Source organism: Miniopterus schreibersii (genome assembly GCF_964146895.1).
Source record: "Miniopterus schreibersii genome assembly, chromosome: 7".
NCBI lineage: Eukaryota > Metazoa > Chordata > Mammalia > Chiroptera > Miniopteridae > Miniopterus > Miniopterus schreibersii.
In genome coordinates, this window is record NC_138108.1 from 35,188,870 (window position 1) to 35,215,702 (window position 26,833).

The window sequence follows — 26,833 nt, forward strand, 5'->3', positions numbered from 1 at the left end:
TGAGACCTGGGTAAACACATTCCATTTTTATTCAAAGGATTATATGAGTGAGTTTATTTAACGTATCTCAATAGGTTAATAAGGGTATAAGTACTTTCTAAACCAAACACAAATCAAAACATTTACAACTGAGATTTATCTGATGACCCCTTGTGATTCAATCAAGAGCAATCTCTGCCCAGGCACAGATTGTGATAAATGTTTGCGAATTGACTCATCAGATAACATCTGCTCTGTAATACCTCAAGGGATCCCTTTTTCACCTTGGGACTTGAGAAATAATAAAAGGAATTATTTGTGGTGTACTGAAACAAAACATGAATCCTCTGTGGATGGATTTACTAAACAATTAACTCGAGCACACGAATAACATATTACAAAGTGTTCGGCACAGGTATAACTATTTTTAATCACTAATTCCTTCCCCAAAGGAATGGTAAGCAACTCCAAATACCAACGGCGGAAACAAATTCCACATCTTACAGCTGATTGATCTTCTGCAGCATCTCCAGAGCTACTTCTTTCCTTTTTGGGTCTTGCTCTCGTCCTTGACTGGTTGATTCTAGAAACACTCAGACTGTCTTTGCATTTTCTCAATGTCTAGTCAACAGAGTATGAAGACTTATTACCCGCTACCATTAATGACAAATAGCTCCTTGCTCATGCTCTTATTGCTGCCACCGGGCCTCTCTTGGTCACTGTTTCCATGAGGACTCAGGTAGTTCCCCTTGTGCTTGCCTTCCCATGTGCTGTACTTACATTTGTTTTTCACTTTGAACTTTGGGCTATAATAAAGTTTCCTCTAAGATAATATCTCCTTAGAGATAAATGTCCTTTTTCTGCTTAACAAATTTCTCCCTTCGAAGCATCTGGCAGACAAATAGTAAGACCTGCTATTCTAAATCCTTGCTACCCAGAGAGCGATAACCTAATTCCTAAATGTATTGATTCTTTCAAAGTTCCGAACAATGTACTTTATTACCTTTCCTGAGAACATGCTGTTATTCATTTTTTCTTTATATATCCATCTTCCTAGGGGGGAGTACCCAGTAAACTTTTAATAAGTGAGTGGAATGAGCAAGTAAGGTAATCATTGTTTACAAAAGATTCAGTCTCCTTTGGGGTAACCAAAAAGACACTCATGAGGAAACAGACCCTGATATTTGGTTGACAAGCTTATCTTTGAGTAAATTTCTGACTCACTGCCGAGCACACTGACATTTTGTATGCAGCTATTATTTGAGGATCAGAGAAACAGCTGTGAAGAGAACAAAGGAAACAAGGTAAAGAATTTGACTTAATAGTAATAAATATAAATTGAAAAACTGTATGAGAGCAGCTATTAATTAGATATGACATCTTAACTTTATATATTTAGAATGCAGCCAGAATAAGTGCTAATTAAATGCTTTCAATATTCACAAGTGATTCCAACAGTTATATATAACTTACTACACAATTTAAATCCTTGGCTTTTAATTATAAGATAGAATGTTTCCTCTTCCCACTTCCTAAAACTGCTATAAACTCTTCCTTCTCAGGAGGGGAAAAAGAAAAATAAATAAGTAAAGAAAGAAATAAAGAACCTGTGTTTCTTCAGTTTTGTGCTACTCTTCCACTAGTACCACTCCATCTGGACAGGTGAGGAGCATGGGCAGAATGGATCTTCAAGAATCCCCCAAACATACTTTTCCATTACATGATTTTTTACATGCATTATTATTTTCCTTTTAAAAAGCTGAAGTATGTCATACACCTAAAACTGCTCTAAAAATATAGCCTTAAAAAAAATTTGAAAATGGCCAGCTGAGCAGTCTTAACTGACATAATACATTTCATTTTTTTAAAAAATATGTCTTTATTGATTTCAGAGGGAGGGAGGAAAGGAGAGGGAGAGAGAAAAACACCAATGATGAGAGAGTCATTGATCGGCTGCCTCCTGCATGCCCCATACTGGGGATGGAGCCCGCAACCCAGGCATGGGCCCTGACGGGGAATCAAACGTTGATCTCCTGGATCATAGGTCGATGCTCAACCACTGAGCCACATCGACCAGGCAAAATAATGCATTTTAATGTTACAGAAATTCAAATGAATATTCTTAGAGGAACAATATGTACTTCAAGCTTGAGAAGCTGCCATTATTGACAACGGTGTATCATCATTCACGTTGGGAATTTGAAAATTCCCAATTTTCAAATGACCATTGCAGGATCCTTTTTCTTCTATGCCTTCTTCATTCAGGCTCTTAGCACAATATGTGCCAGCTTGGACAAGTTAGGTTCTTAAAAACATTCCTTTTATGATGCGCATAGTAATTCAAACGGAGTTTATACATTCTGGATAATCTTTGCTGACGTTCTTGACTACCCGAACCCCACCCTTTCCTCTTCCCATTCTTTAAGACTTCACTCACACCGCATCTCCTTGGTAGACTTCTCTGAACATCCAAGGAGTCTCTCAAATTCTTTTTATTCTTCTTCTTCTGCATACTTTTCATTTGGTGCTTCCAAACTTCCCCATAAAACAAAAACATGCCTTGTTCTTCCACTTAGTTTTAGACCCTCTTTCATTTATTTTTTTTCCAGGGGGCCAGTGAACACAGTCCCCCACTACCACAAATTGCAGCCGAGTATCCCACATTTGGGAAATTGCAGGGGCCAGCATATCCCCCATACAACAGATAAGCCTCGCCCTGGGAAAATCTCCTTCGTATCATGGTATCTCCCCTGCAGGTATCTCTCATTTATTTCTACATAGCAACTAACATCGTGGCTTGAATATAGTAGCTTTCAAAGGTTCAAGTACACAAAGGTTTAAAATGGGGAGAGGAAAGATGAAACTAATAGTGTTGAGGTTCATTTTATTTGTATACTATTAAGTGATTTTGCCCACTGGCCCAGATGCAACTATTGTATCTCGTATCTTGTATTATCAGAAATGAACTAGAAGTGGCTACAAAGCTGAGTAGTAAAAATCATTGATGCCTAAATTACTATTAAAATGGGGTGTCTGGTTTATTCGTATCATTCCTGTTATTAGAATCAACTGGTTAAATTGCTGAGTAATTTGACCACAGAATGAGGTAACATTTTAATGTCTTTTTTCACAGTTTAACTGTGTATTTTTTAAAAATGTTTTATTTTACCTCAGATGGCAATCATTAGGACCACAGAACTAGTTGAGACCAAGAAGCCTCGGTATCCACTCTTCCTCCAGGGTGGTCTAGTCTGAACAGCATTTCAGCTTCTTCAGGAAAAGAGAATATTAACCTATGAGGTTTATGCTGTAATTCTTTTGGACTTTATTCGTGACTCATCAAATCTAATCCAGTTTCTTCATGTTGTAGTTCCAGAAAAGAAACCACTAAAAACCTGTTAGGCAAAATAAATACTTTATTGTTTTAATTTTTCTTTTTTAGAAATCAGCCTTTGTGTGATAATTCAAACATTTATAAACCTTTTAGTTTTTCAAAGAATATTGTTAACATCCTGACCACTTTTGATTAGAATTTCACACAAAGAAATATACTAGGAGTGGAAAATTATAAATGCTAAGGGATAATTCTAGTAACATTTGGTTGTTACTTTACATACTTATTTAACACACATATGACCAAATAGAAAGCCATCTTCCTCTTTTTCCCCCATAAAAACAGTTTTCAATGGCTAAACTGAACTAAAACCATCTATTGTAAGGAGAACAAATCTAAATTACTCCCATCTTGAAAAAAAAAAACAAAACCAAAAAACAGCTTATTTATTTTTACCCATTCAAGTCACAGGCCCCATTATTTTGGAAATTCTCTACTATTTAGTCTAAAAGACAGAAGAAACATCTCCTTATAATAAAGAAGTCTGGACAATGCAAAAAGTACATAGTGTTTAATATAAGACACATTTCCAAAAGAAAAATACTACATAAGCTATAATAAAATTACATTTGTCTTGGGTAAAGTAACAATGCTTACAGTGTAAGAACATTAAGTAGTTGCAGGAAACCTCATATGAGAATTCTAGCCTACTGTTATTAGTAACTTCCTCAAAAACTAAGAGGAAATCTTCACAACAGAACAAATTTTCTTCTTGGAAGTGACACTAATTAACAGCAGTAGAGGGAAAATCATTGGTTGTTTCAAGCTCACAAAAAATGAATCAGTTATTGCACAGTAAATACCTCATGGAGGTCAGTGTTTAACGAAGCTAGTCTAAAGAAATATGTTATTCATACGTTGGTTAAGTCTGGAAGTTTTCAAGTTTTAAAATTAATTCTATGTAGGGAATCAACTGGAAAATATTGACATACAAATAAATATTAGGCTTTTCAAATGGCTACAGTTTTGACAGTTTAGGAGAGAAATAAAGTCAGCAAAGTGCCTAAGTTTCTATGTATGTTTTTTAAAAAGATATGCATAGAAGAAATAAACATTGTACACTGTGTACAGCAGCCCAGCTCAGCAGCAAGTATCTTCTGAAGCACAAATAATACCTCCACCAGTGTATATCATGATAACTCCAATATTACACAGCTAATACGATCCATGCCAACCTTAAAAAAGAAAAAGTGAACATTAAATACCTTTCAAATATTATTAAAACATACTTTAAAAGTGAAATGAGAGTATTTGCTATACATGCATACACACAAGATCCTGTTGTGATCTCTATACATCTTCCTGAGAGTTAATGCTTTTATCCCTAGCTTTGAAAAAAACCGTTATTTTATGAAATAATTTATAAAGATATGCTCCTACTTTCTGCAGCCAAAATTATATATTATATTTGTCAAATTGTGTATCTGTTTCTCATATTCTATAGAATGAATGTTTTTAGTTTTGTTAAAGGCATTATTCTACTGTAGTGTATTACTGACTGTGGTATTCACCAAGTATTACTATTAATATATATTTTATAAAATGTAACTAGAACTATGAAATAAAATTAAAGTAATCCACTTCATAAATAAAACAATTCTATATATATTATGACATTACTAGATATGGAACTATGAAAAACATTTCTTAAAAAGGCAAAAATTAAGCCCGGCTGGCGTGGCTCAGCAGTTGAGCATCAACCTATGATCCAGGAGATTGCGGTTTGATTCCTGGTCAGGGCACATGCCTGGGTTTTGGGCTCGATCCCCAGTAAGGGGCGTGCAAGAGGCAGCCGATCAATGACTCGTCACTGATGTTTCTACCTCTCTCTCCCTTCCTCTGTCTGAAATCAATAAAGACATATTAAAAAAAAAAAAAAAAAAGAAACCACTAAGATTTTAAAAAAAAAAAGGCAAAAATTGAAAAGGTACTAAGAATTTGTGATTCTCAAAATCTTGGTCCATAAATTGTACATCTGAAATACCATTATAACCAATGCAATCAAAATAAGACTCAGCTTTGGGGGTACTGATTTCCCCAAGTCCAGCATTTATTTATTATAATGAAATCTCAGTAAAATGATATAACGGGTGCAGCAAATGTAGGTTTACAGTTGTGATACAGGAAACAGAGAGGTTATTCTTGTATTATTATTTATTAATTATCGTATTATTTTCTGTACAAACAATTGTAAATCTACTTTTGCCTCACTCTGTATAACAATCTCTTGGAGGTTAGTATTATAAGATTTCGATTTGCATTTCAAAAGGGGTTGTATGAGGTTTTCACACTGCAGGGTAATATATAACATACATTCTAAAAATTAAACTTTCATTAGAGAAGCAGACCTGTGTACTAAGAAAGCAAAGCATTAAAAACTAAGTACTATTTTACATTTATCTAAACAAAAAAATTCAGTAAGTTTACCTATTAATTCCATTTAATGACTATCTTGCTTAGAATTAGATGATTTACTTGAAGACACTGCTGCCAAAAGTCCACTTACAATTTCCCGTCTAATTTCCCCAACAATAGATTCTTTAATCTAGAATGGAAACAGAGAAAAATAAGAATTCAGGAATATAACTATAATCCATTTCTTGTTTTCAAAAAAACATAAATAGCATTTCATGTCTGCAATCACCTAAACCATGAAGAAAATGACAACCTCCCTGTGAACCTCATGCAATACAGAGGGAGAAGGGAATCACTTTCATCTCTCTTCCAACCCAGATCAGACTTCTAGGTCTGGTCGACCAAAATTCAGACAACTACATTATAAAATATCAATTTCTTAAGTTGAGAACATTAGCAAAAAATGTTATAGGTTAAAAAACTTCTATTAAATAACTTGTTCATGACACAAAATAGCCTGGAAGAAGTGATTAAACGTTAGATTCATTTTTATGTTTCTTATTAATGTCCACATTTGTATGGTAGCCAGCAGGAACGCTCAATGTTCTCATTGTTAAGAAAACCCATTCGTGGCAAAACAATACACAGGTTTTTGTCTGTTTATACCAACTGAAAGCAGAGTATCTAAAGAAGTTATATGTTGTTCTAAATGTAACACTCACACTTTAAGTAGAAAAAAATGATCATTTAGCACAGATTATTTTAAAACATGAAAAACATTCTTTAAATGACCATAAACTCTAAAAACATAATTTTTTCTTTAGTTGTATGGTATGTTTGTCACCTGTCTGAAACTTTGGCTTCAGGTAAGGATATACATCTCATTTTATTGGTAGAAAGGGCAAACAGACCTAGGGGCAATGACGCTTCCATCAAGATTTTCTTCTCCAGATACCCAAACACTACACATGCCTATCCATGCCTTTTTCTCTCTTATGATATAGCATCTCCTCCAAATAGCCCTTTGTAAAGACTGTAAATGTGATTTCCTGAAATAAACTGATAATACCTTCCAAAATTAGCACTTGAGACACTCTCAATCAGCTTTTAAAAATTCTACATTTCCACAGTTTCCTGTCAGCCTGATCTATTTCCTAAAATGTTTCTAAGTACATCCTGAACACATTTCAGTTGCAGTCTTTCCAAAAATGGATCTGTACTAATCTGTCATGAAAAACTGGTACACACACAATACATACACTTATAACATAAGTATACACAGAAACAGATGCTCCTTAGCTACCAACCATCTTCACTGGAATATATTCAAATAAATATAAGCTTATCATTCTATCTTCTACCAATATTCTAAACTTTAAACATCATCAAAAGCTTTTGAAGTTCATAGCACTCCGAATTCATTTTTTAAACAAATGTGTTAGATACAAATATTATGAAAACCAGAATCTCTTAGCCACAATATACAAGCACAAACACACTGTGTGTTGGATCAGAACCACTGCACATCTGTATTTATAGGAGACAATGAGCAGCAGTCTTTCCAGTTCTGCTGTTCAATGCAATGTGGCAATTTGATTAAATTTCATCATTCATCAACATTCAAAAAACCAAAGTTGGCCTGGCCGGCATGGCTCAGCAGTTGAGCATCGATCTATGATCCAGGAGATCATGGTTCGATTCCCAATCATGACACATGCCCAGGTTGTGGGCTCCATCCCCAGTAGGGGGCATGTAGGAGGCAGCCGATCAATGACTCTCATCACTGATGTTTCTATCTCTCTCTCGCTCTCCCTCTCTCTCTCTGAAATCAATAAAAAAATATATATATGTAAAAAAACTTAAAAAAAAACAACTTGTAAAAACTATTATTTACAAACCAAAAATATGTGCCAACATATCTGGGGAGTACAGACATTAGTGGAGAAAAGCATAAAAGTCTCACCATCAAGGATGTCATAATCTAGACGGAAACAAAATGAATACTGTTTCATAAAATACTAAGAGGAAAGATAATTTATTAATTCATTAATGATATAAGAATGGAACAAATCTTGAAAAATGAGAGACCACTTTGGGCTAGAAGAGAAAATAAAAAATTCTCAGAGAATGGCCAACGTTAATGTGGTAGGTCATGAAAAAGGAAAGATGATTTCAGATGACAGTGAGAACAGAAAATTGTAGGAGGAGCACCCTGGATGAAGGTGTGAGCAAAAAGGAGCCTGGCCGACAAGACAGTTCCTGCTGGGAGTGGGCGGGAATTAGAATAGAAAGGGTGAGTTCAAATGGAAAGTGTTTACTGTGAGCTACTTCAGGGAGAGAATTGGGGCTCATTTATCAATGTATCCTGGCATAAAATAAATGCTCAATACATGTTTGGATCAATGACAGAGTGTGAGAGACAGAGGGAGAGAGCACAAGAGAGACCACATTACACATAAAATGAAACAGAAAGTAGAAAAACAAAGGATGACAAACTAGCACTGAAAATGATAAAATGCTTTTAACAGCTTATTGAAGGATTTAATGTATGGAGAGATACATTAATTTTAAAGTCCCCCATGCTACAGAGAGGCTGGAAGGATTGGGAGTGAGAAAACACTACTGGGATGGATGGTCAAGTTGCCTTTATGAGCACAATTTCCAAAAAGTGATACAGGCTAAAGACAGGCTACTAGAGACTAAGAAAGGAATGCTCACTGGCAATATAAACAGACTGATTGTGATAGAGAGGAATAGCACAAAATAAGCATAGAGCCACAGTTGTTTAATAATCCTTACTAACCTTACTAACCATAGATAAGAGGTTTTCTTACAGGCCCTGGGAAACTGGAAGCTGAAACAAGGCTGTGAAAAGATAAGATGCCCCGAAGCGTCCATTACTCAGAAAAGAAACACATTTTGAGAACAGACCAAGGACAGGACATGCTTTGATTTGGTTGCTGTGCCCAGATCCTGACCCCCTCTGGGAATTTGTCTCAGGAACACTGACCATTCTCTGGTCCCAGGAATGGGTTGAGCTGTTTGCAACATCATAGAAGATTAGCCCCCTGGTTATCGGACTCTGAGCTCCCGAAGGCCGACAGCAGACCCTCCCCCTCCCCTTCCCATTATACTTGTAGCTCACAGCTGCATGTAGTTATCTTTTCCCTCACCCATATATAATCAGCTAACTGGTGAGGGGAGTCAGAGCAGAATTTCCAGAGTGACCAACTGCTCTCCCCATATTGCCAGCATTATTGGAATAAACGCTCATATATGATTTAACCCTGTCTCTGCTTAATTTGGCTCAAGATGTGACAGGTGGCCTCGGAGCCATTGTGTCTGGTATCAACTGCAAGTCTGAAGTATGAAGCAACACATCCATTTAATATACATGTAGTGAGTGACAACTTTGTGGCAGCCATTATATGAGACAATCACTAACAAAAGTTATAATAAGAACATAGTCAAGCTGAGGATTTACCAAAATACATGTTTAAAGCATGTCAGATGACTGGTAATGAAGATACTAAAAGGCGTGAGTCAAGCCTAAGACCTTCAATAAACAAAGACCAACTCTCTAAACACAAAGCACTCTATGTTCACACTTTGAAGTTTAATTCTGTTGAATTTGCTACTGTGGGCACAGGTTCGTTCATTCTATTCAGTAATCTTTCCATTTAGTTACTTTTTCAGGCCACTGATTACATACATCGTGGACCACCAGGGCAAATTCCAGGAGAGTGTTCTTTCCCCACTACAAAATACACAGTCTGCACAGAAAAGGGGTATCTTTAATCTGACAAATCTTAGTTATTGATTGAGTGTACTAACCATTTGTCTGAAAGGACTTTCAATATTGTCCTTCGAATGAAGAATTCTGCTGTATTAACACATTATAAATAATGAAAGCATTCTTTTTAAAAACTTCAGATATGGTAAAATGACGGAAAGAAAGGCCTGACAGACATCATTGTTTTCATGCATCCATGAGTGCATTAAGAAAACTTCCCTGAAAGTGTCTGCCAAACACGCTTAATCCTTACCTGCAAAACTGTTCAACACAAGCTTAAAGCTTCCTTCCTGAATAGTGGCTTTGTTAATGGGGTCAGGGGCCCAGAATTTACTGGCAAGACAGAATCTAATTTAATTTTCTTGGTAGCTGATACAATAAGCTTAAAAAAAAACCACTGGAATTCAGTACCAAGTGTATTTAGGTAAAAAGATTATGGATTTGAAATAAATGGAATCAAGACTAATCTGAATTTTAGATACGTTGTAAACAAAATTTAACAGAATACAATTACAACCGAGTTAAGATGATATTAACACAAATTATTTTTTAATTATAAATGACACTGGACTAATTTATCAATTAATATATGCTTTTAAAGTGCTTCAAAATAGTTTATTTTCTTAACTACACCAATATTCCTCTTTCACATTGTTTGATCTGTATATTTTGTTTGGTAAGTCATTTTTTTTTTCCCTGCACACAGTAAAAGGATAAATGTTAAGCCCAACTTCCTCCAAACTATGCCAAATCCTGACTTAGGGAGTCTCTAATTAATGGTTTAGTAACAAATTCTCAAGTTTTTGAAACATTTGCCTTGCATATCAGTTTAAGTGTCTTCAAATTATAAAATATTCTACATTTAATGGGAGGTTCTTATAGATGTTTAAGTAAGTCTCTAGAACCAAAAGAACAACCAACTTTCTATATGCTATGTCCTGAGTCAAAGGATCAATGCCCTCTCGTCTAGGAATGATTTACTCCTAGGAAACTACCTACAGCTCAATCAGGCCATCCATTAATGACTTTAAAAATGAAGACTCAAGTATGCATTAAGGGAGTATTTGTGAAAAATTAGCAACATAAAGCTGAGTTTTCAAGGAAAACTTCCAAACCAAAACAAGCTACAAAAATATCACATTTCTAAGGGGGGAAAAAATACCGTAGAACTTGCTTCCTCAGTTAACAAATAATAGTGTGAAGAAAAACAATTACTTAATTTCACTCAAAAACAGATCTCTGACATGAAACATATAAATAAGAATAGATGATAATCAGTCATACTTAACTGAGCAAGTTGCACAAACAGAGCTTGATGAACCCAGCCACAACCAACTTAAGAAATAATTACATCTGAAGGACAAATAACTTATAAAATTAAGACCTTTCGAACTTTAAGCTGGTATCTCATGGCAGGAAAATAAATTACATACATCTAGTCGCTCCTGCTATAATGCTTGTTCTGAAAATGTGAGTTTGTCTCAAACATGATTATTAGGATACAGCTTGGTCTCCCTTTTTAAATATACTGTTCCTTCTTACTACCTGATCCTAGTGCCCAAAACAGATATTTTGCTAATTTTCTTAATTAACTTTTGACCTTTGAGCACTCACTTTCCTAATTTTTTGTAGTCCTGTTGGTTACTAGAACTATGGTTACATGATTCAGCTTTGCACACTGCTATCCTTCAGGGTAAACCTTTTCATTCTGTATTTCTATCTTTGAGCAACTCCATATTTCTCCACCCACTAAACCAAGCAAATTATTTATACTTATTAAAGTCACAACACCATTTTCTCATGTAAATTGACATTATAAAATGACATAATATCCTGGAAGAGATCTAAATTGTAATCTCTCATTTTACAAATGTGGAAACAGACCTAAAGGGTTTGTCACATGTTTATGTATTTCGAGCTCTACAAACACCTTCTTTGCCAGAGTGAGTAATACAGAACTGCAGTTATTTCACACTGTAGTATGAAGTTGCAAAAATGCCATTACAAACATTACAAAAATATCTTAATAGACATAGCTGGACCAAAGGGAAGGTCAATTTAAAATATGAAAATTACTGAATACAGTCAATCAAAGGAATATCTTATAAACAATTGTTTTTAAAAGACCTCCTCCAACACATATCATCAAATAAATTATTAAGCATGGATCTTACTCACCTCTCGGATGACTTGCTGCAACTCATCTTGCTCCACATTTTTATGCATTTCCTCAGCAGCTGGCATTAATGGGATTTTTCCACACCCTTCTTCCACTTCAGATTTAGGTCCTACAGCCTCTGAGGCTTCTTCAGCTGCACCAACTTCCTCAGAACTCTCCACTTCTGGAGGCGAATGCACAGAGCCTGTTCTAGAAGGAGCAGTGGGCGTCAGGGCCACTGATGCTCGAAATACTTTCTTGGTTGGTACCCGATGGGCCTTAGGTTTGCGCGCTGAGTCACTAGCGGGTACTCCAGTTCTTCTACTAGGATGAAAGGGACTAGAACATGCAGAAGATGACTCTGATGTTGCTTGGGAGAAAACAGATTCTGAGCTTTCTCCAGGAGGAATTTCAAATCCCATTTCTCCAAGTGCCAGGCCCAATTCGGACTTCAGGTAGGACTGTTCCCGCATCAGTTCAGTGACCTTGGAGATCAGAAAAATTGTAATTCTTCTCTCTTGAAATTAAGATTGGTAGTTAAATAAATTTAAAAACTTAGCTGTATTGCCAAAAGTCACTTAACTTGTAAAGACATGATTCTAATTCATTCATTTAGTAACTACTCAACTTTATTTGCAACGAGAGCAAAGAAAATTTAAATTCACAGTGAGATCAAGCCATGCACTATATAACTAGAATATCTAGCTGAATGAAATTTTACTTGTTGCCATGTGGGTGTCCAAATTATTCATAAGGAAGAATAACTAATGAAAAACAAAACAGTTACTCATAATGCTTCTGCCCCCCAAAAACTAATTTGTTTAATGTATGATAAAGACCAGACTTTTGTTCAAAAAGTAGTCATCTTATAGATCCAACTACCTAAGGGACGTGGAATCGGACTGTAAAAGAACATTCCCCCTAGAGTATAAATTAACTGCTTTTATGATGCATTATCGCCTTTAGGCCATAAAGGTAAGTCAATTATGCAATTAACTCGCTTTCTAGTGGACTAAGGTGGCCAGGGATGTTCACAAGTGCCAAACGCACTTCCAATCAATTTAAATAATTTATCAAATTCTGTATTTAAAAAAATATTTCATCTACACTAAGAAAACTGTTTGTTTATGAAATGTGTCATTGGTCCCCCAGAGATTTAAAAGGAGAGGCTTACTGGTTCCATTACATTCAATGGAGAAGGGCATGACAAGTTGTCAGCGCTTCGACTGCCACACATTCCCTGAAAAAGGAAGAACATATATATGTGTATGTGTTTTTTCAAACTGCAACTGTTTTATAATAAAATGAATAAGCTAATTATTACCCCAAAGCACTCCTTTATGTCAGAGAGGTCACCTTTAACTGTCACGAGATCCTATAAAATGCATTATTGTGACTGAAGGTAAATACGTAACACCTGCTGTCACCATCACACATTTCTCAGAATAATGGAACAAAACCTTTTATGGGAAAAGTTACTCATCGATGATGTAGAATATTCTTATTCTATGCTATCCACACATGTGTACACACACACACACCCCATTCTACTGATGCTATTCAATACCTGAGCATAATGTGTGTGTCTGTGTGTGGTAATAATCCATTTATTTGTAACAAATCAAATATGTTGTTCAGGTAACAGAAAAGTTCACTATTTCAAAGCAACATATTCTACGACTGCAAAGGTATCGGCAAAAATAAGAATACAACTGCTGAAGTTCAAGTCTCATGGAAAAGAAGAGAAGTATAAGGAGTGGTTCTTTCATAAGTATAAAGTGTTTCTTATTCTCTTGGTTGTATACACTTTTTGCCTTTACAAAGATCTTATTTGATTCCTTAAAAAACATAAAGAATAGAAAATAATACAAAATAAAGGAAAAGCTTAAAGAAAAGTTATTTATTTGAAGGCAAGAAAGTGGGGAAAAAAACTGAATGAAACATATATTTGTGTTCTTTGCAATTCCATGAAGGAATTAAAATCTAAATTTCAGAGATTAATCCACTGTCATTTCCTTTAAAACTCCTGAACTTCTGTATTGCTGCTTATTCTCTATTATTAAAAATTATGACTAAAATTCTTCAATGAATTTCTACATATACTAAATATTTAAGAAAATAATCACAACATGTACATTCAACTGGCTTGGAGGAAAGATTCCTTAAACGTTCTGCATTCCTCTAATGCCATTAAAATAAGTGTTTTTAGTTAAGGCATTTGTTTTAAATTATATGGCCCACTATAAACAAATCCTTACTAAAACTACTGTCCACACCCAGGTACCTACCACAAATGCTGAGGAGCGCAAGGGTGAAGGAATGTGCCTGACGCGGAGCTGCTCCTCCAGGCCCAGCAGGCGCTCCTCCAGCTGCAGTTCCAGGTCTTCGAGTTCCATCCGGACTGAATTTCGCAAACTCTGGAGCTGATCAGCTTCATACCTGTCAGTATGGAGACAGGCACAAAGTCTGAATAAAGCAGTCTGGGGATTCATAGTCACGGGTCTCTCACCAGCTATGAGAATGCAGTGAAATTCCAAGTTTTAGAAACTGACACAGTAGCAACTGCAACAGGTGTGATCACCAGGACAGTTGGTCTTTCTCCATCTAGCCTTTCTCACAAATATCCCAAACACTAAAAACAGATTATGGCCACTACTTTCCTTAACACAGTGAAAGCAGGGAAGTTTACTTAGGAATTTTATTTACACTGGCTCACAAGATAGGTAAAGGGTACACAGCAGTAGAAATAAAACCTAGTTTAAAAAAAAAGTTGACAATGCTTTTTAGAATAAAAAACATTCTGAGTCACATTGAGACAAAATGAACTTTTACCTTTCCTCCTCCGTCATGTGATGATAAACCATGGTTTGCTGACGCAGCATCGCCAATTCTAAGTCCATCATTTGCGTTCTAAACAAATTCAGGCTCCGCCTCATTACCTGGAGCTCCTGAAAAGTGTTCTAAAACACAATGTAACAAAATTATACTTCTAAATCACACGAATTATCCTGTACACAATGAGTTAAGTAAGAACTTACTTCATAAAGAGGTAGAACAGATGATTTCTGAGTACTATATGGAGCAGCAGTAAGATCAGGTCCTCTCATCATTGGATACTTTAAAAAAAGTGAAAGCATGGTTACAAAACATTAAAGTGACTATTTGCAAATTATCTGAAGTGTTAAAAATATGAATTTGAGGCCTTTAAATCTTTCTCTGAGGCAAAAATATTAAAAACAAAAGAAAACTTGATATTGTAAGCAAGAGCCAAATCAATCCATCCCTCATGCTACCTATTAATCCCATCTGTTTCAGGTGTAAAAGTCATTCTATTTGGAATAAGGCTGAAGCAAAGGAACATGTATAGTTCATCTATGTCTTACAGGACTTCCCTCTTGCCTTCAGAAAGTAGAAAAACAAAATTCAAAAATGCAGAAGCAATAGCAAGTGTCATTCTAAAATAGCAGAACTGTTGGATGGAGAGAGTAGCAATCCATCATTGCTCATTCTTAGACATTTGAGCGTCTACTATATGTCACTATTTTAGGCAGTGAAGAAAAATAGGCATTCCTAGCCTTTAAATGTTCTCATAGTACAAGAAAGAAATAAAAGAGAAGTTAAAAAATTAGAGTACTGGGGTGGAGGGGAGTAATATGCTGGAAACATACAAAAATTCAGATTAGGGGAATACACATTCCCAATGGTGCTGACACCTGAGCTAAGCCTTAACAGTAAACAGGACTTGGTCAGGCAAAGAAAGGCAAGGGTGGGGCACTCTAGGTTTAAAAAAAAAAAAAAGTAACATGTGCAAAAACAGACACCTAGGATTGCACCACTATTTAGGGGCCTGCATGCAGTCCATTAATGGCTGGAGCACACACATAAGGAATAAGTCCTGGGGCAGAGCCCAGGTCACAAAGAGCACCTGTCTACTGAGGTGGGGAGCGGAAATTAATTAGCTCAGTTATTGATGGGACATCTAAGAGGAGAAGACCACACTTAGGGCAGAAGAACACGCTGGCCAAGAAAGAAAGGCACAGGCAGACAGGGCCCTGGGAATCCCCAGCATCACACAATTACAGTTGAAAGGTTAAGTGTCTGACTCACAAAAAGAACTACATTTTGTAAAGAGGAAAAAAAACACCCACATTCTGGTTAGATTGAAAATCATTAAGAGATAATTGTCATGAGGATAAAATACATATTTAAAAGAAGGCACATTGCTACATAACTTGAAAAGTCGTAACTTTAATTTTTACTTTCAAAGTTGCTCCCTGTCTACAGTCATCATGATGAGAGATCTATTTTATATACTCTAGGCCTCCTGACGCCAGCTGAACACTCTGATCACTGCATTACAGTCATTGTCTCCATCTCCTTAACTGTCTGAATATAACTAGTTCAGAAAGAGGTGTAGAAAGGAAATGTGAAATAGGAAGGGCAAACCTACGAATTTACTTATTTTCAAAGCTTTTAAGGGGGGATTATTTCCAGCCCACTAACAGATCTAAGAGGAATGACTTTAAGTGACAAGACACATAGACCATTTATATTCGAATTCACATTTTACCTGATTTTTTTCCTTTTTTGAGGTAGTTTCAGTCTTTGAACCCAGTGGAGGCAGATTAATTCTGTGCCAGGAGACCAGCCTCAGGAGTCAGTAGGTGAAAGGAAAGCTTAGTCAGAGAGCTACGAGCAGAACCAGAACACACGGCGACATGGAAGTCAAGGGGACGGACACTTAGAAAGGGAGAGGTCGTGAACACTGTCAAATGGCAGAGAAAAGGAGAGAAAGTACTTGAGAGGGAAGATTTTTTTAAATAATAGGGAAAACCTAAGACAAAGACAATAGAACAGAGGCTAAAGAAGGAAGGATACCTAATGGGCAAAATCTCTTCTCTAGAAGGAAGATTATGAGCAGAGCAATGAACCTTGTTCAGCATTACTTACAGCCTTTCCCGAGATAGGAGGGAGGAGTATAGGAAAGGGGTAGGTACAGGTAAGTTTAGGCATGGAAGAAAATGAAGCTGAGGAGGTTCATGCCTATTGGGTGTTAGCTTCTCAATGAATTAAAAGGTGCTCAGATCAATGGAAGAAAAAAAACATGAAGAGAGGTACACCTTTTCTCATACCTGTGAAAGATTCTGCAGCGAGTTTCTGATATCATGCAATACTCTTCGCAACTGCATTTCGATGGCAGAAGGAGGGTTCACAGAGCCCACCCGGTAAGGATAGGCAGCATGTCCGTGTGAGTAAGAACACCCAAGGGGGGAAGAAAAGGCACTGCAGGTGGCGCCGGATATGTTGGGGACACTGCGAGTACTCAGAGTCCTCATGTGCTCACACAGGGGCCGGTCCTGCCACTCCGAGTGGAGAGAATGAAGGGAGCAGGTGGACCGAGATATAGGTGCGGGAGCATACAGTGAACAGGCAGGAGTCCTCTGATGATGACACTCCTCCACCTGGCTCGCCTCCTGCTGAGAGGCATCTTCCTTCTTCCCAGAGGATGGAGAGATGAAAATAGTGGATTTCACCACAGACTGACCATCATGCTCAACCACCTCTTTTTCTAATTTCTGTTCCTCTTCAGGTGTGTACTTGTAGGTGAAGGAAGGCGGACTGCACCTGGTCTCTTTTCCTGGGGACAATCGAACATTGACAGAGGACACAACCCTTACTGGGCTCAATAAGGTGGTGGGTAAAGACTGAGACCTTCTTAGAGGGTAGCCAGCTTTTGCAAGTAAGTACCTCTGTTTCAACAGGTCTTTTGATTTTATCAAGCTACGCCCTCCTCTTTGACTAGACAGACCACAGATCTTCATTTGAGCTCTTTGCAAAGCTGTATTAACTCTGTCCACAGATGAGGGAAGCCCAGTTTTAGCTTCAGAGCCCTTCTCACTGCATTTAGCTTCAATAGACGCCAATGATTTAAGAATATGGTGTGTGGTATACTGCACAAACTCACATTCACTGCTTTTCTCCACATCACTTTCAGCGCTCGCTTCCCTCAGCAGTTCCTCCGGCTGAGCTGGAGATGAACCCTCTTTCCTTTTAGCAGCCTCAGGGAGGTGACCCCCCGTGCTGCAGGTGGGCTCTTTACTTCCCGTACCCTCAGCAGTCTCACACTGGGGGAAATCCTGGCTGTCTGGCCTTCTGTCGGCAACTGTTGGTACTTTCCCACCTCCCTTAAGAGGACCGAGAGACTCCTCCTCAGACTCATGAAAATAAGGCTGGTCGTGTGCTGTTGGCGTGGCGAGGTTTTCACCAAATGAAGTCACTGTTGTCTCGCTGTCACAACTATCAGCACTGCTCCCCATGGCTTGCAACGATTCGTGAACCTGCAAAAGGAAAACAGGTGGAAGGATGAAAACCTCAGGCAAGCATCATGAAGGAAATGCCAGGGAGATATGGTGCTTCTGTGCTTTCAGGGTCTCCCACCTCTGCGGGGGCCTGGGAGCTGTTCAAAACTGTTTTTACAGCCCTGAGCCGGCAACGCCTTCAATTTCTCACTAAGACTGTTGCAGACCTTTTATTATTTTACTTAAACCCCCTTTTCAACACCCATCTCCTTTTCTTCTAACACACAACACTGACTCACAGAAAATGGACAGAAACTGCTTAACTCTCTTCCCTGACACCTACAAATTTCCCATACCTCTTCCTATCATTCCCTCCTCTCCATTCTGAAAGGAAACTGTGTCCCTTTTCAAAACTAATCCCTCCAACCTGTCCTTCTGCTCATATCCTCTCCAGGATGAGGGTATCTCCCCCCAAGTTCCATCCCAGAGTTTTCTGCATCGAACTTTCTTCTCTTAGGACCCCTTCCCTAGCAACTTCCCTAAGTCACTGCGGTACGAAAAAAGACAAAAAGACCTATCACCCTTAAGCTAGCGTCTTTACTTGAAACAAGTTAACATTCATATCTTTTCCTCATCGTCGATTTATTCTCCAGTTGTGCTTTTGCCTCATTTGCTGCATCAAAACTATTCATTCAACTACTCAGTTTCCAAGCAGCCAATTCTCATCTTTGCACTCCGATGGCCATAGCTTTCCTTTGAAAAGTTTCTCCTCCATCTCCCAATTTTTCTGCCCCCTGGATTATTTTTTGAGTCTCCTTAGGCACTTCTCTTATATGTCTACCCCTATGCTGTTTCTAAAGGCTCTTTCTGGGGTTCTCTTTTTCTCTTACTCCAGTTTTCTTTAAAATCTGCATATGTGTTTTAGACACTTTTCACATATATTCTGTGGATTACACACATAGACTATAGGCTCCTTGAGAATAGAGATGTGCTTAACCTCTTGGCTATCTAACATAGTCTCACATATCATATAGTAATCAGCAAGCTATGGGTCCACAGTTAACATTGGTTATTAAATAAACAATTATTGGAAAACACTAAAACACAATGCTGGCAAAAAATAAGAAAAATAACAGACAAGACTAGGTTAATGATTAAAATAACCTCTGTTTACTGGTGGTCCTAAAATAAAGAAGGGTGTTCTTGCTGTTTTTAAATATTCAGTCAGAGGGAGATAAAGAATTAGTGAAACCTAAAATCTGTAGTTAAATGCTCAGATTATATCTGCATCCCAGAATGAGTTTTCTTCTTATTGTCATTTGAAAAATAAAGATTATCACAGATTGAGTCTCAAAATATAGAGCTACTAAAAAAATCACCCAAACATGAAGAAATTTATCAGAGTGCAAACTACATAGGAAATTTTACCTGGAGATGGTTAAGGGAGACACAGTCTGTTGAGTCTTCAGCAAAACCACTGCTATCGGAATGCTGACTGGCGGTACGCAACAGGTGATCTACCAAAAGAAGTGTAGTTATACGAAAGTGCTAAATATGACCTCAGTGAGAAAGTATTGTAACACATATGTGATTCCCAACAGATATAGGATACACAACATTGATTCTGTCTTAGAAAAATATGCATCACTTATTCAAAATTGTGGCTTCAAAGCTCAGGAGTTAAATCAAATTCAAACAAACACTGAATCAATCAGAAATTCTCAACGTGCACCTGCTAATTAAGCTCTAATTATAATGTACTTTGGTAAGTCCAATTAATGTTTTATCCTTGGAGGACAATTGCTTGAATTAAAAAAAATAGAAGTCCCCAAATAAACCATTTCCATTACGTAAAAATATAAAGGTGAAATATGTAAATATGTAGTAGGTAAAATCAGAAAGTTAAATGTAGTGTATAAAAACTTCTATTACCTTCCAAATAAGAAAATAAAAATACAATTAAGGCCAATAAGTTAAATAACTTGTATGCAGGTACCTAAATGCCTCTGGTGTTTCAAACGATGCAAACATTTATAAGTTATGAAACAATTTTTTTATAACAACTGTATAAAACTCAGTGAAACAGGTTCAACTAATACATAAAATTGTTAATCTCATAAAAACCCTACTTAGTTTTTGGTCCCAAACTCTAATTCCCAGTTAATATAACCTAAAAAAAACACCAAAAACCATTGTTAAGTATGTAAAAAGGGTAACTAAGTACAATTAGCAGAATCACACACTCATCCACACTACAAATACCACAGTGGGAGAGACTTTATTACTGTTCCATTTACTAAGGAAGACACTTCGAGTCAAGTTCTGCAGAACTTTAAAAGCAACAGGCTAAATACAAAGTGCTTGCCAAATCCACATTCATTTCAGATTTGAATGATAGAAGTAAAAAACTCTACAATATGTTGGAATCAAACCCAAAGTCAATTAAAGTTTGCCTGACTTTGAAAAATATCCCACTGTAGCCTCAGTTTCACCTAGAGCATCTGAAATGGAGTAATTTTTTTCTCATTAATAATTTAGAATAATTCTGTAATATCATTTGGAAGTTAATAATACTGCATAATGAAATATAAGAAACTGACCAATATCCTTGAAAAGTCTAGGTAAACTGGAATAATTGTGAAACTGAACTGGAATGAGCTATTAGTTACTGTAGGTACTAATTATGCATTATATTAATTAGAAAACAATGAACATCTTATGTTACAGCAGTTATCTATTACCTTATGTGTTTGTATGTCTTTTTTTTTTTTAACTACATTGTGAGCATTCTCAAGGCAGGAACCTTATTTATTCTTCATTGTATCCCAGTATCCAGCACAAGCTAACAATAAAAAATGTTTGCGGAATGACTCAATGGTAACTATCGCCTTAAAGCAACAACAGGATTAAGGAATCACTTAAAGGATTTAGAAGTGAAATTGCCTATCTTGTTGGGCAAAGGGCAAGCTGCCAGAGAGCACAGGGAAGCCTGAGTGACCAGCCACGCTCAGGTTCTCTCTGCTAAGATCTGTTCTATCTGCAATGCAGTATATCTGTGCCGAGTTCACCTCTCCATGGTTAGTCCTGTCTGAGTTCACAAAGGTTAGATCTGAGTGTAGACTGCTCAGTCTACAGGTGCTGGATAGAGGAAGTAACAAGGGGGCCTGGGTTCAAGCTCCTACTTTATTTCTATAAGCAACAATATCTCTCCTCTGCAAAACAGAGTAATAGTCTATCTCACAGGCTCACTTTAGGAACTAAGTGCAATGCAGGTAAAACTATTCTGTAACCTATAAATCACAATCCAGGTTCTTGAGTCAGACATTTCCATTTCACAAAAAGTACTGCTCTCCACAGAAAAAGGTAGAACTAAAAAGAAAGAGACCTCAGTCCTATCTGAAGAAATGGCATTTCTAATTAAAAACTGGGAAGTTAGAGCAAACTAATTAAAGTGAGAACAAAACAAAATCTGGACATTTCATTTGACCAGTATCATAAAGAAACAAAACAGAGTACCTATCTACTCTGCTAGACTAAAGAAAATATTGCTTCTCTTCTCTAATAAGGAAAATTTTGCACTGTTCTCAAAATATTTATGGAATGTTAGCTTGTGACATGAGTTGAGTCACTAAACCTCTCTGAGCTTCAGTGTGTAAATCCCAAAACTGGATTTGAGATTAAGATCATTATAATCTCGAAAGTCCTATCAGTAAAGTGTAAAATATTTTTATACATACACTATATGCATTTTTATTAAAGTTGTAAACTAAACATACTAGCAGTGATTCTAATTCTGCAATTATGATTACTCTAAGATACTCACGAATATTTGCATTATCAAAATTTGATAGGCTACCTTCAAAAATGACTAAAACACTACACTGTTCTCTCTCCCTCTCTCTCATGCACACACAAAACCATTTTACTGTTAATTTATAAAAATGTTAATATTCTTTCTCGTGCCACCAGAAATAAGAGACCCTATGTCAATAAAAGGAAGAAACACAGAGGTGAACGCAAACCACATTCCATCTTTCCTACCACAGGAAGCTTACTCTTGGAAGATCTTAAAGTAATTATACTGTTTTTTATTTAAATATATAAAATTTGCCCACATCCTAGTAATGTGGGCAAACTAGTCAAACATAAGGGATTTTGACCTTGGACAAATCAGAGAGCAAATAGCAAACAGGGTTTAGGGAGAACCCTGAAAGTTTTGAGGTATGAATCCATTCAAGAATAAGAAAGATTCCATAGGCATGAGAATGGAATGACCAATATGAAAAAAACCTCAGAGGTAAAAGATACTATCACCCGTTTTGACACATGTATTCCTTGTCTACCTATCTAAAACAAAGATTCCTTGACGGTTGTGAACTCTGCCTTACATCTCAGAAACACATACATTATGGACTTACAAGGGGAAGAAAATTAAATAGTAAAATTTGTTCTGTGTCTGACGAGAACTATAGTGACCTAGTTAAGTGGAGCTCTTGTTTTTTAGTACCACAGTGCAATAAAAGAAAAATTATATGCAAATTGTTTCTTATGAAGTCATTTCAGAGATCAGAAGAAAACAAACATGTAATTTCCTATTCTAGGAACATACATATGAATCTTTGCTTAAAAAAAAACAGGGTGGTTCAGCATGTGTAAAGTTTTAAAAATAAACAGTCCTACCTTCAGTAGTCGTTTTAACTTCTCTACTTCCTCTCTCCTTTTCTCTAAATCTCAAAAGCTTTATGACTTTAAAGAAGCTCATACATACTTTTCGTGTTGTAAATTAAAAGTGAAAGAAATGGATTCAAAGGTCCTTTGGTCAATAATTAATAATTCAAGAGAAGAACGACATCTACAGCCACTCACCTTTGATCCATAGTTTGAATTTAATTTAACTAGCTTTAACTATTGCTGAGACGTAGGTGTTTTACTGCCGGAGGTATATTTGTGTATCATACCTAAGAGCCATATGTAAATAATGAAAACCCAGAGGTAGGTAACACAGGTATATATTTCAGTCATAACCACATAAAAATGCAGACTTGAATCTGCTGCTCTATCACTTTCCATCTAGCCCTAAGCAGAACTGAAAAATATTTAAAGTGCACAGAATTGTATAACAAGGTCATTTCAGAATAAGCAAAATAAAATTACTTTATGTGAACAAAAGTCTTCAAGAAGAATACAAAAAATTCTATAACCAAACCACATAATGAAGCATGCATATCTGTGGTCTCAACTGTCGTTTTACACTTTTATCTACCACAAATACTGGTAGATAAAACCCCTTTTCCAAATCAACTGTGGACACTTGGGTAATGTGCTTGGGATGTAGTGGACAATGGTCTACTTACCTCTTTTCGATTTAGTAAGGCCTAGCTGGTAAGTGGCTGGAACATGAGGAGCTTCTCCCTCCGTACTTTGAACCTAAAGAAGAGTTTTAAGTAATTAAAACTTAAAGAATTTATGGCAAAGAAGAATACCTCTTAATAATCATTTATTAAACAAATCAACCTAACTAAAAGGGTACCAAAGCTTCACATCTTTAAAAACTTCAAGAGATTTTATCTCAAGATTACTAGAATGTCCCAAATCTATTTTCCAGTTAACAATCGGAGTGCAAGTTTATAGCTAGCAAAGAAAAATGACTACATGTATAAACTACCTCATTTTAAAAAGTTGCTATTATATGAAAAGAAGGTCCATTAAAAAAAAAGTTCTTCTCTAAATGTTAAGCTTCAAAGTGTAAGGTCAGTCCCAGGAGAAATGCTAACAGACTCACTGCAGCAGACCATGGCATGGCTGAAACACAGCTGAGACAAGTACAAGTCCGGCATCTTTGACAAATGGCACATTATGCTCCCACTGCAAAATTCTACAAAATCCCCCAAATTTTAGGCATCAAAATCGCTCATGTGTAAGACTTCTCTGTCCAGAGATAATTGTTCTTTTAAGACATAACTTGGGAGTTTTAAGTGGAAAAGCAGGTTTCATTACAGAACTAAAATGTTGAAAGATCCTTAACCATAAATTTTCCCTGAAAAGTCTGTCCAAAGAAGGTATCAAACCCACAAAAGTTGTCTCTTTACACTGTCTTCTTTTCCCCACCTGCACAACAGCATAATTCAGGAATTTTCAGATTCCTTAGTTACCACACCCACTATTCTAACATAACTAACTCTATATTAAGATTGAACACTGGCCGGTTGGTAGGGGGAATACTAATTCCTAACACTTTAAATCCTGTAATGATTAGTCCTTAAAATAATAAATAACAGCTGAGTAATGTGGGCAAACTAGCCAAACATATGGGATTTCAATCTTGAACAAATCAGAGAGCAAACAACAAACAGGTTTTTAGGTAGAACCCTGCAGTTTTGAGCTATGAACCCATTCAAGAAAAGGAAATAAATAAATTCCATGTAAATGAGAGTGGAATGACCAACATGAAAAAAAACTCAGAGGTTAAAGACGCTATTACCTAATTTAAAAATTGGTCAGATTTGTGTGTGTGATATATTTGTCTAAACAGTTCCATGAATCCAAGTTTATGACTTGAAAAATGAAAGCACACTGGCCATTTAAACCCATCACCCATAAATCATATATAAAACAGTTTCTACTATTCTTTGTTATTGAAACACTGTAACATATTCTTCAAAGCAGCAGACATAAGTTCAACAGGAAAACCAATTGTTTTGTGTGCAAGGAAACAAAATGCATTTTCTTTTTATATTCAACAAAGGGTCTATTATTAGTCTCTAGTTAAGCCTGGCCTACTTCAAAGAGTTTTATATCAAACAGACCAGAGAAGTATAAAAGAAATATAAATGTCTCTTTAATTATATTCTAGGAATCTTAATTTAGGCACAGCAAGATGATACAACAAATTATATGCTCTCATTCTTAACAACAGAATTATCATTTTCTGTTCCTTAGATTTACAAAATTAGTCAAAAATAATATGACTTTAATGAGTATGTATCCTCAGTATACTATCCTTCAAGATGCTTCTCTATGGCAAAAAAATAACCAATCTACCCCTTTCCCTCTCTCCTTTTACCACAAACCCCACGACTGATTAAAAGAAAAAGACCCTTACACCCTCCCCCAAAAAAGCTGTGGTCATATTTTACTAATGACACTATTAAAGTCAGGATCCTTTTGCCCATTTACTCAGAAAATCATCAATCACTTTGTTGAAGGCAAAAACAGACACACTAGTGAAAATGGCTGAATTTCATAGATTATGTTTTATCATTAGTCACAGATATGCAAAAGAAAGCAGTCATATTTGAGATGGGGTGCACCACAGAAAATTATGACACAAACACAGAACTTAGATTTATGTTGCATGATTTTTCCTATTCAGTGGTTTCAATTCCAGGTAGAATTCTGGTCATTTGCTATAGGTTGTCTTTCATTAAATTAACTATAGCTCAAAAATGATAAGAGAATTGTGATGGATAATGGGTGTTTATTACACTATTTTATCTAATCTTTGGGTAAGCTTGAAACTTTTCATAATAAAAATTACAAAACAAACAAACACCACACACACACGCAAAGCCAAAATAACAAACCAAAATGACAAAATCGCTTGGTCTCAATATTTTGGGATTTAAAGCTGTATGAAAACAGCTTTAAAAGTAACCCATACATTTGAGTTACTTCATTTCTAAAATGTTTTAATAAAACAAAGACTTCTGAATCAATGTCATGCTACCATGGCAGACACCTACTTTGTTTTTTTAACACCTGTCACACTTATCTTTTAGGTACAATACTATTGTACTGTGTTTTACAGAGCAGCAGTATGTGGAATGTTCTAACTCAAATAATCTTTCCTCTACGGTTTAAAAAGACCTTTATATTTGTTTTTTTAAAAAAAAGAAAGTCAAAACTGGAGCTTTAGAAATTACAATTCTGCCTATTTTTAATGACATCTCAAAAAAATTAAAGGAGAGCATTATTTTTCCAAAGTAGTAGCATAGGGCTGTGCATCCGATGGCATGAGTTCTTGTCCAATGTCTGTGATGATTATCTGTGATAATTATCTGTTTCCTTAACTGCAAATTAAAAATTGAAACTCCTACCTCACAGGTCCTTAGGATGGTCAAATATGATTATAAGTATTTTGAAACATTAAAGTGGGAAAGATTTACAACAAATCTCTCTCTGCCCTACAGGAATTCCCTATACTGAAACCCCCTTGCCCCTCCCTTCAATGAGGCACTGATATCAATGGGAACATAACTACCCTCAGAAATATAATGGAGAACCACTGCAGTCAAGTAACATCAAATGTTAGGGAGGGGAAAATGCTTCTTTATCTGAAAAGGGTGAAAACTGGAAAATGAATTCAAAGAGCTAACTCATTCTCTGCTAATTTATAATTCTACAATTAGCTGCAAATTTTTATACTTAAAAAAAATCTTTCAAGTTTTAAAAGCACACATACATATATATGATTTATTTTTACTGTTATGTAAATACTTTTAAAAAAAAACACCAAACTTGCTGTTTTAGATAAATATCAAATAACAAAACTGAGTGGTTAACCAGGCTTTGAAGTAACAGCCATTGGTGTGTATGTCATGTGTTAAAGCTCATATGCTATTGCAGACACAATACTTGCCTTCAAAACGCATACAGTTAAATCTGAAAGATCAAAGAGACAACTATCAAGCATGATTGATTGGGGATTATTTTAACTCAGGCCAAAAAATATTTTTAAAAGGCTAAAATAAGTACAGTAAGTCCTAACTTAACATTGGGTATAGGTTTTGTGACTTTAAGTGAAACAATGTACAACGAAACCAAATGTATCACAGGCTCGGTGATATGGACAAGAG

General features: G+C 36.2%; 1 protein-coding gene across 6 annotated transcripts in view; it reads right to left on the reverse strand.

Annotated features, from left to right (window-relative positions):
• Nucleotides 1-3,377: 3,377 nt before the first annotated feature.
• ITPRID2 (ITPR interacting domain containing 2) overlaps nucleotides 3,378-26,833 on the reverse strand; it is an 84,773-nt gene continuing 61,317 nt past the window's right edge. For 3 of the 6 annotated variants that reach the window (XM_081143371.1, XM_081143370.1, XM_081143372.1), the window contains 10 exons: nucleotides 23,333-23,405; nucleotides 19,407-19,495; nucleotides 16,812-18,017; nucleotides 14,718-14,795; nucleotides 14,512-14,639; nucleotides 13,968-14,118; nucleotides 12,854-12,919; nucleotides 11,700-12,164; nucleotides 5,801-5,918; nucleotides 3,378-4,548 (listed from right to left, as the gene is read on the reverse strand). In XM_081143371.1, the coding sequence (XP_080999497.1) occupies nucleotides 5,814-5,918; nucleotides 11,700-12,164; nucleotides 12,854-12,919; nucleotides 13,968-14,118; nucleotides 14,512-14,639; nucleotides 14,718-14,795; nucleotides 16,812-18,017; nucleotides 19,407-19,495; nucleotides 23,333-23,405 (2,361 nt within the window). In that variant the 3' untranslated portion in view covers nucleotides 3,378-4,548; nucleotides 5,801-5,813. The remainder of the gene's footprint in view (nucleotides 4,549-5,800; nucleotides 5,919-11,699; nucleotides 12,165-12,853; nucleotides 12,920-13,967; nucleotides 14,119-14,511; nucleotides 14,640-14,717; nucleotides 14,796-16,811; nucleotides 18,018-19,406; nucleotides 19,496-23,332; nucleotides 23,406-26,833) is intronic. The other 3 variants (XM_081143373.1, XM_081143374.1, XM_081143375.1) reach the window with 3 other exon arrangements.